The sequence below is a fragment of the Labrus bergylta genome, chromosome 5 (genome assembly GCF_963930695.1).
Source record: "Labrus bergylta chromosome 5, fLabBer1.1, whole genome shotgun sequence".
Classification (NCBI taxonomy): domain Eukaryota; kingdom Metazoa; phylum Chordata; class Actinopteri; order Labriformes; family Labridae; genus Labrus; species Labrus bergylta.
Genome location: NC_089199.1, coordinates 22812635 through 22830210, shown reverse-complemented (window position 1 = coordinate 22830210; position 17576 = coordinate 22812635). Strand labels below are relative to the sequence as shown.

General features: G+C 42.5%; 1 protein-coding gene across 1 annotated transcript in view; it reads left to right on the top strand.

Annotated features, from left to right (window-relative positions):
• The first annotated feature begins 940 nt into the window (after window positions 1-940).
• Window positions 941-17576, top strand: part of il17rd (interleukin 17 receptor D) — a 32467-nt gene continuing 15831 nt past the window's right edge. Inside the window, exons 1-2 of the mRNA XM_020630728.3 lie at window positions 941-1111; window positions 16709-16763. Coding sequence (XP_020486384.2) covers window positions 992-1111; window positions 16709-16763 — 175 coding nt within the window. The 5' untranslated portion in view covers window positions 941-991. The remainder of the gene's footprint in view (window positions 1112-16708; window positions 16764-17576) is intronic.

The following is a 17576-nucleotide window of genomic DNA, read 5'->3' as shown; positions in this document are numbered from 1 at the left end:
GGGGCTGACGTCCAAGTCCGGTCTTCTTCAGTAGCCTGATGAAGCAGTTACAATTACTCAACACCACTTCATTTATAAAGCACTTTTCATACATAACAGCATCGCAAAAGAAAAGACAGACCGGAAATTAAAACAGACACAGACATCAAACTAAAAACCTAAAAAAAAGACTAAAACATGAACGACAGTAATAACTTTCTACCACTAGAGGGTGCACATCGTCAGGTTTGAAAACCAGTGGTGAAGTTACTCTTAAAAAGTCCTGGACAAAAACATGAACAGAAAATGAATAACCATGGACAGTAATGTACTCGTATGGGTCTAATTTTACAACATTAGCCGTAGAATCGAGTGTGTGTGTGTGTGGGAGGGGGGGGGTCGAAACACCTGAAGGAGCTGGGTGCCCACCTGATGACTGCAGTGATGTTGCCTCCCTTTTGTTTGCCCTTATCGACGTTGTTTCCTCCTCTCTTGATCCTTGCTTGTGTTCTTACTCTCTGATGTTCGTTGCTTTGGATAAATCTGATCAATAAATTGTAGAATTTTAGAATTGTTGACTCTAAATTGTGAGCAGAACATAATAAATATTAAAAAAAAAATTTGGGACTTCATGAATCAGGGTCCTGTAATTAGGCCTAGTTTGATTTACCTTTCATTGAGTAATTGATTGTTTGTTGTAGTTTTTGTTAATTCACCTTTAAACAAATGATTTATGATTTGTTTGAAACCTTTTTGATAAAAAAATAAATAAAATCTAATTTAATGATGATTTTAATTTTGTTTTTACTTTCTTAACTCCTCAGGGAAGTTGTTTCAGGTCTTCTTATCCCTCAAAAGGCCCTTTGAAGAAATAAGGACCGGATGTTCTCACCTTCACAGTCCACACAAAGACAGAGCACACACCCACACACACACACACACACACACACACACCTCCCTCTCGCTCCTCTCCTCTCTCTCACTCTCAGAGTTGTTCAGACTTGAGGGAGGAATGGCGGCCCCTCGGAGTTTCCTCCTCTCTCTCTCCAGTTTATTGATGTTTTTGTACTTTTCTTGTGGATCTACGACTTCGGGAAACAAAAGAGCAAACCAGGAAAGATGCGGCTACAAGGTAAAACCAAAAAAACACTCTTTATAACGCGTCGTTTTTACGACATTAAAAGCTGCTGCTGCTGCTGCGTCGACTCAAGTCTCCAAAAAGTTCAGTTATTGGAGAATGTTTTCTATTTCCTCCCTGTCCTATCTGTGTTAGTGAACATTAAGAGGTGACATTAGCTCAAGTTTGAAGATAGAGTTCAGTACAAGCCGTCGGAGTGTTTTTGAAGCCAGGTTGCGTCAGTCACGTTACCTTTCTTACCTGTCGCTTTGATATTTACCTCTCCAGGTTCGCCCCATTTTTCACTTCACGTTCCCAGCCTTGCTGCACGTCAAAAAGTGTGAATTTAAAGAAAAAAAAACCTTTTACTGTAAACAATCAGATCATATCTAATGGGATTCATACCTGATGTGAATAAGTCAAGCATCCTTTTAAATTCGGCACGCATGTAATCTACCATAGAAGTCCATTAAAAAGTGCACCTCTCCCTCAACGAGAAGACAGCATGTAACTGAACTCACGAATAAGCACGATTGAGGCTACAACAGTGCATTTTGAGTACTGGATCTTTGCAGGATTTAAAGGTGACTCCAAAGAGCTCATGTTTATGTATTATTTGGCTTTGAAAACGTGAATTCATAGTAGGGATGTAACGATTCACTCAACTCACGATACGATTCTCTCACGATTTAATTCACAAAATGAGACTATAGACAAATGATGACTGTAAAAGATTCCTTTATGGGCTGCAAACCCGCTTGTCAGTTTAGTTTTTCTTTTCTCTCAACAATTGGAGGTGATTGGAGCTTCTTGTTGTGGTGTCGATTAAATGCTGCATCATGTTGGTTGTTCTATTTTTGTAGTTCTCTGTCTTGTAATATTTGCGCTCAGTTTTTGTCCCTTATCTTCTCACCTCTTTCATTTTCAGTCTTGGTGAAGCCAAAATGCTTCCACACCTCCGATTTAAAAGACGGTGGTGCGTCCTCAATTTCTAAATCTTGCTCTGCAGCTGCTGACACTCACCATGTTATTGAGATTCATTTTTCAGAGTACCGATGTGACACCTTTGAATCAATTCATCACGATTTTACGATTAATCGTTACATTCCTAGACATGTTTAAAAGGATTGTATGAAATGCTTTATTATCCATTAAGAAAGCAAAGTTGTAAAACATGTCCCTGAAGCATCTCTGTCCTGTCTGGAGGAGTAGAGGTTCCTCACTCTGTTCACAGTTTTTATTGAAGTCCTCTTTATGTTGTAATCCTGACACCTTCAAGTTATTTTTTGTTGCATTCGATATAATCAGCAAACGAGATGTGACACTAAATTAAACCCCTAGAGGGTTTTTTTCTGCAGTCATAGCAAAAGGAGAGTCAAATGTTTTCAGCAGAAATTATAGGAGGGGAATAACTTGTCCTTTATGATGAACGACTTCATTTCAAAAAGATGAAAAACTTCCCCTTCTTTCCATCCGAGTTTTGTGGTTTTGGGGGAATTTGCAGGTAGTAAAGCCGGTTTCCTGCCTTTTGTGTGTGTGTATGTGTAGTCTGTTAAAAACATTTGATGTGGAAAACATGAATACAGCACCTCCTCCACACGGCTCTTCTGCTTTTGCACTTCACAGCAGCTTTGTTTTTCTGGACATGAAAACCACCACAAAGCTTTGCGTCTTTTCATCCGAGTTCAGTCCAGAATATGTGCACTTTGACAAACATCTCAAAATGAAACACACAGGTGATGCAACTTGTTTTCTTTAAGAGGACAGGTGTGCTTATTTTTGTCTTGAATCTTTCTTTTCTCAAACTTCAGTGTGGGATTCAGACGTTCTCAAACACTCACTGGACGAGACATTTTAGACTCCTGCACCATTTTAATCCCTCATTAATCTCTACAAAATCAAAATAAAGATGCAGACTCTGGACACAGAGGTCTGGATTTTCAGCATGCATGGGACGTGTTCTGGTTTCCATTTGAAGAACATTTATTGTATTAAACAATCAGCAGGATTTGGTGTATGCAGAAAAGCTCCAATCAGCAGTAATGTGATGATGATTTGTATGTCTTCATGGACTGATGTCTGAGGAAAAGTGCAGCTAACACTCCATTATGGGTCGAACATTTCAACTTGAGTCACAAATCTTCACGACGCTGTCACATGAGTCTATCGGCGTTTAGATTCCCAGACTGCCTGAAACGCATCAGAAATCGAACATTTTGAAAGTTGTTTTCTGCTCCTCTTGAAGACAAACCTCACAAAGCTTCTGACAAATCTGCATCATGATGTCGTTAGTTTGGCAAACTCAAGTTCCCATTAATTTGTGAGTAAATGAAGCGAGTAGTGCGTTCACACTTGCATGCAGTTGCCAGAAGTTTTCATGGTGAGCTGCCAGACCCCCCCCCCCCCCCCCCCCCCATCCTAGTATTTCTTCTGCATGAAGACCGAGTGGGCTGATGTTGGAACGCAGCAGGATGTAATCAAGAGAATTCACCTCGAGCCAATGGGAAGGGGTGGTGACCTTCAGTCCCTATGACGGCTGCACGAGCATAGAGTGTTTGCACGTTTGTTGTTCTCCACTCTTCATCAAAGCGTCTTTTGCAGAATCTTTTGCTGTCTTTTTACGTCATCTCTCATCTCAGGAGACCCCCCCCCCCCATCTGACCGGGATAGTCTCCCGCTGTGAGGTGCGTGTTTGAACAACCAGATCGGTGGGGTTTCAGGGTCAGTCCTCCTAAATATTCACTTTAGACTTTCAAGGATTCTAAATGTGAAAACGGCTGATTCACACCATCATACTGGTGTCGTTTGAGTAGTTCACTTATGATTAGGTTTGAAATTTAGAATACAAACAAACAAAAAAAATATGAAGAATGACTAACAGAACTGGCACATAAAGCAAAGCAATAATTTATCCATTGACCAGTGGAGTTATCGCTTCATCTTTAAATTAATAAAAAAAATGTGAAAAAGAAAGTTTTACGCCCTGATGAGAAGATTTCTGTGTTAAAAACCTGAAGGAGTTGATTTTTTTTTCATCTTTGTGATGTGGGAAGATGAATTATCTGATCCTCTCTGAGTGTGAGTGAGTGTGTGTGTGTGTGTGTGTGTGTGTGTGCACATGCTCTACAGGTTTTAATTTTCCTGTGTTGATAGATGACTCCTGCCTACCTTTGATGCACTGTGCTCTGTTTGACTCAGTGTGTGTGTGTGTGTGTGTGTGTGTGTGTGTGTGTGTGTGTGTGTGTGTGTGTGTGTGTGTGTGTGTGTGTGTGTGTGTGTGTGTGTGTGTGTGTATTATCCTGGTTTCCTCTTTCTGGCTTTGAAGTGTTTTCTACAGGAAGCTTCACACTGTTTACTCTGCTGAAACATTCCTTCCTGCAACCCCCCTCCAACCCCACCCCCAAACACACACACACACACACACACACACACACACACACACACACACACATTGCAACCCCCCCCCCCCTCTTGCATCCCCCTCTCTTTTCAGAAACACACACACATCAAAGGCTGCAGGATGGGGGTGTGAGGGTCTGCTATTCTACAGGTGTGAGGTTATTAGAGCCCTCTGTGTGTGTGTGTGTGTGTGTGCGTGTGTGCGTGTGTGTGTGTGTGGCCTGTTAAAGCTCTGCTCGTTTTACATGTCTGCCTTTAGTTTGTAAATGTCCCTGAGAAGGCTGTGAATCTTTGAACAGTCATTAATAATCAGCAGCTCTTTTGGTAATTTATTGATTGAGTAACTAGAATACGAAACATTTTTTTCTTGTTTTGTTCTTGTGTCGTTGTTTTGATTTTCCTGAGCTGTTTTCACACATGCACAAACCTCCTGAGAATAGTATGATTAAGATTTCAAGGTTTCACTGCATGTGTGAACGCAAACGACCAACACCTTGATCTTGGCCTAACTTCATCCAGATTTATTCCTGACAGCCTCTTTGCAAAATGTCATCCCTCTGTTGCTTAGTCCGCCATATTTTTTACAACTGGTCTTGGCTTCCGAGACACCCCAGCCCTCCTTTCGATCGGGAAAACATGTCACAAAATCAACTGTTAGTACGTATTTTCATGGATTCGTTCATCTTGATAATTTTGTGGACATATCTTTAAATTGTGTCAGCCATCTCACAGTAATTCTACTTTTGGGTCTGTGAAGCTGTAACCTTAGATGGGTGAAGCACCTAAGTAGTAGCAGATCTATAAATGGATAGGAGCCAACTTTATGTTGTCAGCAACTGTTTGCTAGACAGAGAGTCTACATCTGATACGTATACAAATCAGTGTCATGTCATCTTTATTGTTTTATAGTGATGTACCCAAATGGAAAGGAATTTGTGGGCTGTACCTTCTAGCAGAATATAAGCAGCACTGTGTGATGAAGACTTTGCCATTTTGCCATTTTGCCACTTTGCCAATGATTGTCAATGATTGTGAGATGTTGGTCAGCATGGGTCAGCGATGGTCTGCACTTTGTCAGCCGTGTGTTGTGTTTCTGTGTTGTCTGACCATGGCTGAATAAATCTAAGATGATCCACAGTCTGTTTCACGATTTCATAATTGTCCATCTCATACAGAAATAACCCCCACCTAACATCAACTAAGGAGGCTTTCAGGGGCAGTCAGTCCACCTGTTATCTGTGAAGTGACTTGAGCTTGTATATTTCTTTTCTAGTCTTCTGACTACTCAAAGCGCTTTTACACACACTCACACCCACACCTTCACACACTGTGTCTTTCCTAAGGACACATCGGACATATAGCTGCAGGAGCTGGGGATCGAACCCCCGACCTTCCGCTGACTCTACCAACTGAGCCACAGCCGCCCTGCCGTATGGGGTTTCTTCATCCTGTTTTCGTCATCTGAGTGGTCACAGTTTTCTTCTAGGAGCCGCTTGTTGAACTGTATTTTTTTTTGTGCTGCCTCAAGTAAAATGTTTTCCCAGAAATCTTCTCCTTCCTTGTATTTCCTCCGCACTGTTCGCGCTCTACCTCAGAGGACAGTCTTTTGGACCACAATACCCCGAAGTGTCTTTTGGATTTTATTATTCCCAGAAAGTCTTTGGCTTTGTTTTTTTGTTTTTTTCAGTTTAACTCCCAGAAAAAACGAGCAGCGTTTGCCTGCAGGTCTCCGCAGAGCCTCAAACACAGTTTCTGAAAAGCCAAGTTTCTGTTTTTTAATTTTTTTTTTAGAAAAACTGGGTGTGATTCTTCCAGCAGGACTCCCTCTGTGGTATTGTTTGAACAATCTGTTACACACATTTGGAACCATTTCCCCTTGTTAAACGTCAAAGTATATAACCTTAAGAAAGGTTGTTTGACGTCTACCACATGGCGAGGTTTGGAGTGAAACATTTTGGTGGCTGATGATATTACTTTTGTGACGGGCATTGTTTTTAGCTGAGACATTGAAAGCAGAGCAATCAAGGGCAAAGTATGACAAGCTGCAAAATCAGATGTTTCATGGTAGATATTAGAGGTGTGGTTGTACATAATGACTCTTGGTAGTAGGGCTGCATGATTCAAAAAAAAGTGTGATCTCCATTCATGCATGCGATGTTATTTCTAAATGACGGCGATTCACTTGCTTGTATTTTCCTTTGCATTCAGAACAATTCACGTGTTCACTTATTCGCGAGACAGCCATCCCAGTAGCTTTAACAGTCACACTCACACAAGCTGTTTTCACATCTGCACCCCCTGAATTATATCTAGATCAGAGTGGAGAACAACAACGGACATGCTTCAGCAGAAGGCCTTAATCAGCATTCAACGCTGAGCTGAAATGTGTCAGTTGTTGATCTGTACGCTGCTGCTCTATTCCCCCGAAAAAACAAACTGTGAAAGACATTTAGAGTGCTGACTTTTCTGTCTCTCTTAAGAATAAGAATGTACCACCAATCAGTCAAACATGGTCATTAAAAACGAGATAGAAATGAGCCGTCAGTAAAAACAAAATGAAGGAAAGACGAGATAAGATATCAGCAGGCCACAACTTCAAGTTCTCCTTCAGCGTAAGTTCTTTTGAGACAGTAATCTGGAAAATGTACCATTTTCAGCTTTTTATTTCAAGCAATCTTCTCTCTCCTTTCAAAATACTCCATTACCAGCAGTCCGACTCCTGCTCTGAGTGTTTGGACTTGAATGTGCTGAGATAGTTGCGGCTGATTTATCCCGGAGCAGCAAGCCTCAAAGCAAAGACGAAGAGGTCTGGGAAATCCACTTCCAGCTCTCACAGCACAGGATTATTTTTCTATTTCAAACCTGTAGTCTTCAGCTCCAGACAGACGCTGGCTGAAGTCCCCTGATCTCTTTATCAGACTTCATGTCGCTCCCTCAGGAGACACAAAAAGTCCTCAAACGGACTTTGATGGGTTTGCCAGCGTGGACAGATAATCAGGTGTCTCCAGGAGGAAAAACAGAAACCTGATGAAGAAAGCAGCTTCTATTTTTCTACTGGATGATTCAGAAATCATGTTCCTGCAGAAGGCCACAAAGGGCGATGATTTAGCTGCATGTAAAACATCTGTTGAAAGCATCACATCTGTCTCAGCGGACGAAGACACACCAAGGAAATCATCCAGCTTCCTCCTCTCTTTGTTCCACTCTGGGTTCCTCATCCGTCTTTCCTTTTTTTTTCTTCTTCTCTCTCTCTGTACCCCTTCCATCATCGTAAAGTGGCTTTCCATTCCTCCTCACGTATCCCATCATCCTCCTCGGCCTCGGTGTGTTTTTGGCATCAGAGGGGCCTCAGAGGGCGTCACGGCTGGGCCCGAGTCCGATGTGAAACACGTGTGTGTTTTCTGCTTTTCTGGGCGAGAGAATGAGGCAGAAGGTGAAGGAGCGAGGCTGGACGTCACCTCCTGCATAAAACATGTCAAAGAAATATTTATTCATCTCCGTCCTCCAAGGATAAAAACACCCTGAATGTGGGTTTTTAGGCTTTTTGTTGCTTAAAGTCAGGGAACAGATTTCAGGTCCCCTCTGTTCATCTGACAGATATATCACATTGTGTTTCTATATCACTGTGATGTCATCCTGATTGAGGCTTTTTCAACATCTGTCGACGCACAGAGGTGTACAGACATGGCGACAACAGGTGAAGATTGAGCAGTGGATGATGCACCGTCAGAGTTACCACCCGAGTAATCCCATCGCAGAATATTTGCAGACCATTACGACATGTTCCCTGAAGAAACTCATCGTAAAGCCAGCATCGCAAATCCTATTTAGATTGGCTCTTACAGCAACTTCTGTCAATCACAGTTAGCCACGCCCTCTTTTGTTTTTTTTAAAAGATTTATTAATGGGCTTTTTGTGCCTTTAATGGAGAGATAGGACAGTGGATAGAGTCGGAAATCAGAGAGAGTGTCATGCGGTAAAGGAGCCACAGGTGGGATTCGAACCTGGGCCGCCCGCTTGGAGGAACATGGCCTCCATACATGGGGCGTGCGCTAAAAAACCTTTTCAGGAGTCAGTATTGGACAAAATGATTGTAAGTTATTGCAGACGTCACTTTTAGTTTATGTACAGCTCCAGGGGACATGACTACATCCTCTGCATGCCACACATCCCCGCTTCCACCAAGCGGTCCCATTTGGTTCAGTTCAGTTCAGTTCAGTTCGGTACAATAAACCCTGACCTTGCTCAAGAGTCAAGTCCTAGAACCTTCTAACGGGAGCTTCTTGGTGTGTAGATCTTGTTTTGCTTTCTTTACCTTTTCCTGTTTTTTGGATGCAGCACCCACTGAGGGATCTTTTTGATTTTTCAGATTTTTCATAATGACTCCGTCCTCCTGCACCTTTTTACCTGCTGCTGGTGAGTGGTGTTGGTTTGTGTCCCTCTAAAGAAAGTCAGTCAGCCCTGCTCCTCTCTCTGTGACCACTAAAGTCTTTCTGAGGACAAAATGTCACAGCAGGAGAGGAGCAGCTCCTCCTGGGCGAGGTGGAGTTGTGATGAAGAAGAGAGGGGGGGGAGGAGGGGGGGGGTCATTGAGGAGCAGTCATGCAGGAGGAGGAAGCTGCAGGTTTTGTTCCTTCGGTGGGAAATCTCTGGTTGGCTGCTCCCGAACACACACACACACACACACACACACACACACACACACACACACACACACACACACACACACACACACACACACACACACACACACACACACACACACACACACACACACACACACACAGAGTTCTTCTCAGAGTTTGTATTGTTGCTCCTCACTTTTGTTTCCAGTTTTTCTCTCCCTGGACTTTTTTTTTTTTTCCTCCTCTGGAGCTGAACTCATATCTTCTTAAATATTTGATTTTTAGTTTGGCAGAAGATCAGTGAGCAGATTAAATCAAGCTAAACTGAAAGTGATCACTGGAGGCATTTTTAGGGACATGCAAACAAGGCCGGGAGAACAACCGACATCTGTGCACCCTAGAAAGACATTCTTACTGTAATCTGTTTGTCTTTAATGACTCATTTATTATTTAAGGTTCTTCATAGGAACATTAATGCATTCATTTTAAATGACTATGCAAGGACAGATTAATAGACAGATTTTTACTTGGTAAAATTGTGAATACGTTCAGCTAAGTTCTCGACATCAGGTGTTTCATATTTTCTTCAGCATTGATATTTTCTTATAGCCTCAGACTCAGGCGCAGGTCTTCAATTTGCATCAGCTGTCAATCGAGCAGTCACATTTCTTTTTCTGTTCGTTTCAACGTTTATTTCCTGCGATCAGTGCACGACCACAGGCTGTATGCATGTGACTGATGCAAAATCTGTGCACGTAATTAAACAGCTGCATTGTGTTTTCTGTTCTCCAGTATGTCCTTCTCCGCTCTTTTGTTGATGTGCTGATTCTGTTGAACTACACATAGCAGTGATATAAAGACAAATATTCTCATGCCGTCATATTCTCTGCCACTTCTACGTCTTTGTTTTTAAATCACGTCTCGCTGCAGGGAGATCCTCTGTCCGACAGGGATAGTCTCCCGCTATGAGGTGAATCTGATCAGGGAGAATTTCAGACGCTGTCCTTATGTAATTCTCTAGAAATGTTCAGGAGTGCAAATATAAAAACAGCTTCATGTTGTTTCGAGATCTGATCGACGCACCGTAATGAAGCTAACCTCCTTCTTTACAACTGTTTCCACAGAGTGGTGAAATCCTGAAAACAAATAATAAACACTCTCCCCTGATTTCAGTATAAATGCTGGGGGTCAAAAATAAACCAGAGCAAATCACTTTGACGAGGTGAGGAGGGGGTTTGATGGATGAGGACATGAACTTGCAAATTCTCAGGCAGGTCTGTTTTTAAACGTGTTGTCTTGTGTTATCTCATACAGTTCATAGTGCTTGTAATAACCAAAACAACCAAAGAAGATGTTAAACTGAATTTAAATAGAGGAACATTTCAGGTTTTTTTCATGTGTGTGGACATTAAGATGATGATGATGCAAAAAAAAAGTCCATATGGAAATAGAAAAATGCTGAATTGTCGACTTTTTGCGAGCACATTTTTCTTTCAACCTGAGGACACAGAATATAACATTGACCACAGGTTTGATTTGTGTAATTGATGTCGTTACCGGTTGGTTAATCCCCCCCCCCCTCTGACCCCGCAGATAATCCAGAGCGGTTTGTCGTCCCATATGGGAACGTTTTCAAGCTGTGTGTTTGTGTGTGTGTTTGTGTGAGTGCTTTTGTATAGAGACAGGAAGACATTAAGAGGAAGGGGCTCGAGTTTTTTCAGCCTGAAGGGCTTTGCATGAACAAGACCCCCATCCAGACACACACACACACACACACATTCTAAGTAAAGTCCATTCTAACAGAAGAATGTCAGGGGCCACACAGATTTACAAATCGTAAATAATAAACATCAGATATCCTGTTGTTTGGTGGGGGAAACCCCTCGCTTCCTAATTGGCGATCGTTTAACGAACCGGTCGCCATTGGGAAGCACGCTGACAGAAGGAAGAACAACGACTGAAGCTATTTTTACTCCACATCGTTATCCAGAGTTATTTTTTCTTTGTGAATTTCTCGGTTTAAAGTAGTCTAAAAACTTTCCCCAAATTCTTCCTGCCATTTGTCCGCCATCTTCGTTTTTCTCTGAAGTCGTGTTTGGCTGTGAGATCTTTAGGGCGCCCTCACACTAGGCAAAGTCGTCCTGAATCCTGCTGACTATATCGTTGTGGACTTTACTGTTCCCTGATTTTTTCATGTCATGTGTTGGGTCTTTCACATTTTCAAAATCTGTAAAAACATTTAAATCTATTGGATTGTGGAACTACCTCTGAGAGTGATGCAGCCTGCAAGGCCTGATGCAGCTTTTTAAATAATTTCAAGTGCTGTTGGTGGAACGTTTCCAGTTTGCAGCTTTCTAGAGATTTTAAAGACAAAACGAGTGATATCCCGCCGTGCTTAAAAAACGTTACAGACACGGGAATAAATACTCTTCATATCAAAGCGACTGATCATGGGAGATTGGTCAAATTTGTGGGAAAGTTGATTGCACGGGGTTGGTTTTAATTTGCATTAAAGGACGTTCCAGCTTTTGTGAAGGGACTGAGTTCTGATTGTACCAACAAAATCAGCTCCGATCCTTTTTCTCCAAACAGAACCCTTCTAGCAGCGTGAGCCTCGTCTCCTGATCAGTGTGTTGATTAGGAGGTCAGCTGCGAGGTTTGTCCCATGTTCGCCGTCCGCCCCCACATCTGGAACTGTTCTGCTCCGGCCTGCTCGCCCCAAACCCCCCCACCCCCACCCCCCCCCCCCCCCAAACATCTTGAGGAAGAGGAGAAGTCTGCTAGGTGAACCCTGAAAGCTGTAATTGAAGCAGTTCCTGTTTAATCAGATTCCTCCTTCTCCTCTTCCTCACTTCCTTCCTCCTCTGCAAGATCGGTGATTTACCTCTCCCATCATCCTTCACTCTCCCCCCCCCCCCCCCCCCCCCCCCCAAAACTGTATCCTAATCTGAATCTGAAACCAAAGCAGCCTCCTTTTATCTCTCCTTGTGTCCTTTCCTCCCTCCCCTCTTTCCTTCCCTGCAGCGCTGTGATGAATTGCTGTTGATGTTCAGCTAACCGAGGCTGCAATTAGCTGTCTGATTACTGTGTGTGTGTGTGTGTGTGTGTTTGGGGATTCCCGAGGGAAATCATTCTCCTTTTGGGTTTAAAGTTTTGTGTTTATATTTCCTCTAATTCCCTTCTTTTCTGTTTTTAGTCTAAAAAGAGACTTACCTAAAACTTTGAGTGGGTTTTTATTTGTAAATCAAACATCTGCTCTTCAGCTCGTTTTGTTGCTAATAATGATCCGCTCTTTTCTTTTATCTCCTCTCTCTCTTCTTTTTATCGTCTATTTCTTTAGTTGTTTACTGATGTGACTCAGTCTGTCCAGCCCTCTGTGTGTGTGTGTGTGTGTGTGTGTGTGTGTGTGTGTGTGTGTGAGTGTGTGTGTGTGTGTGTGTGTGTGTGTCGTGTGTGTGTGTGTTGTGTGTGTGTGTGTGTGTGTGTGTGTGTGTGTGTGTGTGTGTGTGTGTGTGTGTGTGTGCTGTGTGTGTGTTGTGTGTGTGTGTGTGTGTGTGTGTGTGTGTGTGTGTGTGGAGGGGATAATGATTATTACTAGTGAGAAACACCTGGCAGCAGGAAGGAAGAAAAGTGTCTCCTTTGCCCGTCTTTTTGAAAAATGATCACTTGTAAAGAATGAAGGTTTGGCTCGTGGCGACGGGCGGGGTCACTGCTGGAGTACTGAGGTCCGTAAAAAAATCAATAAAAATACAGAATGGTACAAAGTGTGGAAGTAAATGGTGCAGAGATGGGGTTGCAAAAAGAGCGTGAACGTTACTTCACTTGTTTTGGAGAACATGTAAGATTCTGGAGCTTCTGGTGGTAACCCTGATGTGGAGCTACATTTAAGAGGGGGGGGAGAGGGGATGTGCATCATCAGCTTCAGGTTACTACACAGACGGCGAGCTCTGTGATTAATCAGGCCTGCTCTGTTTGATTCATCTTTGGTTTTTTCTGAAGCTGCTCCGATGTTTCAAACCACATGAAGCACGTTTAAAGAGTCAGTCACCGGCTCCCTGTACACGACTGTCACTCAGCTGTTAGTCTCGTAAAGGAAGAAACTAAAAACTGACTCTGTTAGGGATGTCCCAAGGCGACACATTTTGCTGACGATTTAACACCAAAAATCTATATTTAGACGGGTTAATGGTGAACGAGATCTTCGAGTCGCAGTTGAACATGTGTCAGGAATAAACTGGGAACAGTATTTTTTTTTGAACATTGCTTCCATTAAGTCAATGAATAAAAAGATACTGATGTGATTTCTGCTTTGGTCGGTACCAAGAAAGCATGATCCCTTAAAGCAATGTTTCTCAACTGCTGGGGTCGGGACCCAAAAGTGGGTCGCGACGCCGTTTTCAGTTGGTCATGAATGTTTACTAGAGATATAAAAAATAAAGGTGTCAAAAAGTCTACAAAGCACTTTTTTTAACTTGTTTTGATTTGTTCAGTTTTTTTGCCTCCATTACATGTTTTGTAACGTTTTTCATTAAATAAATCTGATTGGTTGTAAAATATCAGAAATTTGGGTCATGATTTCTCAGTGGTGGGTCCTGAGGCTAGACGAGCCGAGAACCACTCACGCCTTAAACCATGAAAAAGGCAAAACATGTCTATCACATCACTTCATTCTTAAGAGTGTTGTTGCACTTTGGAGCTCTTGTAAAATGTTGCTATTGCATTTCCTTCAACACTTTATTAACTGTTCTGCCCGACCTGTTGGTGTCTTTCAGGCGTTCAGGTGTTTCCTCAGAAAGGAGAGAGTCGAAAATCATAATGTAACCACCTACTACATACTACTATCAGTACAGACTGCGTTCAACAGTAGTGTGTAGTCTGACTGCCAGTCCCGGCTGAGCTGGTTTCCTGGTCTTGTAGTGCCGAAGTAAACATCAACCCAGCTGACGGTAAACCCAGCCACAGTGTAGAGTCCACTTTGAGTCTGAAAAAAAGCCAACAAGTGATTCATTTAGAATTTCATGATTTTGAGGATTTGCACAAGTCAAAAAATGGATTTTAGGTAACCAGTCTTGTCAGCATTAATGTGTCATCTCCGGGAAACTTGTATGTTTTAATATCTGTATATTGTTCTGTGTATTTTCTTCTGTCTTATGAAATGTGTGTGCATGACTGGTTGATTTGTATTGTACTGTTGCCAGGGGCAACAGATGGAAATTAGCTAGCTAGCTAAATCTGGTACAAAGTGTCTCTTCTTTTCTGAGACTAATGTTTTTGTTTGTACATTGTCCCTGATTCAAATAAACTAATAAACTAAACTCAACTAAACTAAAAAAAAGACAATTGGTGGGTTGGTCTGATTGTTGTTACTGACCGTCATTTAAATCTCTGAGCTGACGCTTTGCATTATTGGGAAACGGTACGTGAGGAAAACTGGTTTGATGCATGTTGTGAATTTTTCTTCTGAATCTGAACGACATCTGGGTGTTTTTGGTGTACTTCAGATCCCTAATTTGTTCACATACTGCACACTGCAAGTTTGACCAAATCAGTACAACGTACTACGAGTATAGCAGGCGATTTCCAAAACAGCCAAAGTCTTTCTTTAGCTTTCATTCATGCTGAGGTAAAAGTTGCACCAGAACAAACTTTTCTCTTGCAGTGAGGTTTTTTTTTTTTTGTTGCTGTGCAGCTAATCAGGAAGTCTGCTGAAAAAGCTTCCCTTGATTTTAATTAGCCTCCCATTTCATGCTGCCAGCAGGACATGTGTGAACACAGCATGTAAACCCTAAAGGTTAAAGGTCAAGCAGTGGAGGCAAACTAAAAAGAGAGTATAGAGTAACAAAAGAAATCATGGGGATTAAAAGTCTTTTGTGTGTATGTTTTAACGTTGCAACAACATTTTTTTTCTGGACTTTTGTGTTTTTGGGGGATAAAAGTTTCTGCAAACATTTTGTGTGATCTTCACTTCAAAAGGATGTTCAGAGTTTTAGGGTCCTTGTTTGTGAGTGTTTTAAAGGTCTGGGGAATGTGTTCTGGCAATGAGGGTCTTCACAAGTACATAATTACAAACGTGTGTGTGTGTGTGTGTGTGTGTGTGTGCATGTGCATGTGTGTGTGTGGATGGGTTGTTAAGGTACAGTCATTGCTAATAAGCATGGCACACTTTCTTAACACACACACACACACACACACACACACACACGCACACACACAGTAGGGGGGTCTGTCTGATTGGTTTCAGGTGTGTGTGTGTGTGTGTGTTTGTAGTGTGTGACCAAAGCCTGACACCTCTGTAACAAGCCTGAAGGGTGTGTGTGTGTGTGTGTGTGTGGTGTGTGTGTGTGTGTGTGTGTGTGTGTGTGTGTGTGTGTGTGTGTGTGTGTGTGTGTGTGTGTGTGTGTGTGTGTGTGTGTGTGTGTGTGAGTGTGTGAGAGACCTGGGTCAAAGCTGTTAAACTTGCTCAAACACACCTCATGAGAGTCCACGTCTTTGTGCTGGGACTCGGAGAAAAGGATTCTGGGTAGCTCAAAGAAAGTGTCCATTTACAGCTCGTCTCTCTCTCTTCTCGGTGTGTAACTTTGTCGCCCCTTTGTGTTGAAGCTGGCAGGGTGCAGGGTGGGGCTTTGAGAGGAGCTCTAGTTTCTCTGGATTACCTCCACAGCACACGTGTGGCTGACATCAGTCTCATTTGGATAAAGTTATTGCATCAGATCAAATTAAGAGTTACAGGTGTGATTAGAGGGACCAGGTGTGTTAGCAGCAGGCTAACTTCATTTCATACTTTATTATTTTTCTGTGCTAGGTCTAGTTTTTAACTTTCAAGTCTTCTTATACTTCTGCACTCTACCAAGTTGAGTTTTTATTTTAAAGCGCTGTATAGCTGCTTTCACATTCATACAAACCTCCTGAAGTTTGAGCTGCATGTGTGAGCGCTAATGGACAACATCTTTACTCAGACGTTATTCCGGTGTCTCTCTCCTGCCAGACCCCTAGTCATTTTCCTGCAGAAAGTCAGAGTCAGCTGATGTGAGAATCGGAGGATATAATCAGGAGAATTCACCTTGAGCTAGTGGGAGGGGGTGGTGATGTTTGTTCCCTGCGATCGGTGCACGACCCCAGACTGTATGCACATGACGGAGGCACAATGCTGATGTTCTTGTAGGCTGTCAATTCAATTTGATTCAAAAGCTTAATGAGACAGTCCTGTTTGTTGGATTTCAAAGATGTGACCTGACTCAGGATATATATCGTTACCTTACCGGACTCATGAGACTCAATAGCAGCTGAAACATGATGATGAGTTTCGGGCTTTGAAAAATGTTGAACCAGCTCCTTATGGATCCAGGTTTTGATCCCGATCCCTAAACACAGCTAAGTGAACAACGATAATGGTCGTCTTTGGTCCCTTACTTAAAGATGTCAAATATTGATTACTCATGTGTCTCAACAAGAATGATAACCCACATGTGATCTGAAGGATTTCAAGTCACCATAAAAGATTTAAACCGTGTGGTTCATCATGAATGGGACTTGTTGAATTCTTATCTAAACGGTGTGTGTATGTGGTGTGTGTTGTCTCTCCTGTCAGGTGCAGTCTGGTGCCGATGGAGGTCGCAGGTTCGCCGTCACCCTCCGAGCTGACAGTGAGTTTCTCCTTGTTTCTGTAAACTCAGTTATTACCTTTGTTTCATCCTGACTCCTGTAAGAACCAGGATTTCAACAGGATCTGTAAATACACACGGGGGCTGGGATGGGTTCTATTTGGCAACCAGGAGATCCTAATAGAGATGAAGAGAGTCCTGGTTAAGAGGGGGCAGCAGCACGTTAAGCAAGTTACAGACATAAAACACAGAACTAATACAAACACAGGTCAGCATATCCTGAAGTAATCAGTCAGCTCATCTTCATCTTCCTCCAACGACTTCAATCTACTTGAACAAAGATTTAAAGGGACCAGCCCATCAGTCACAGATCGTCCTGCAGGAGATTACAGTGTACCTGAAACTCCTTTTCCCCGTTTCAAGACGCTCTTTGGGAACAGATAAACAAAAATAAGTTTTGTGACTGGGTTGCGGAGCGATGACTTTGGATTCTAGCAGTTTTCACATGAATACAATCATGAGTATGAGGGAAGCAGATTAAGTAAAGCTTTAAAAATAATAACATGCCGGTGTCGCTGTTAGTTTTCATATCCCTCTGAGGTCAGATCTCACTTTAAAGTTTGAATCAATCACACAATTTTATCTCAAAGTCTCAAATCAGATTCTATTTTCTGTCAGCAAGCAGGAACATTTAAAGCCCCCCTTCACCCACACATCTTCATCCTCCTCCTCCTTCTCCTCCTCTTCCTCCTCCCTCCTCTTCCTCCTCCTCCTCCTCCATCTCCTCCTCGCTCTCCTCTTCCTTTTCCTCCTCCCCCCCTCCTCTCTTCCTCCTCCTCCTCCTCCTCCATCTCC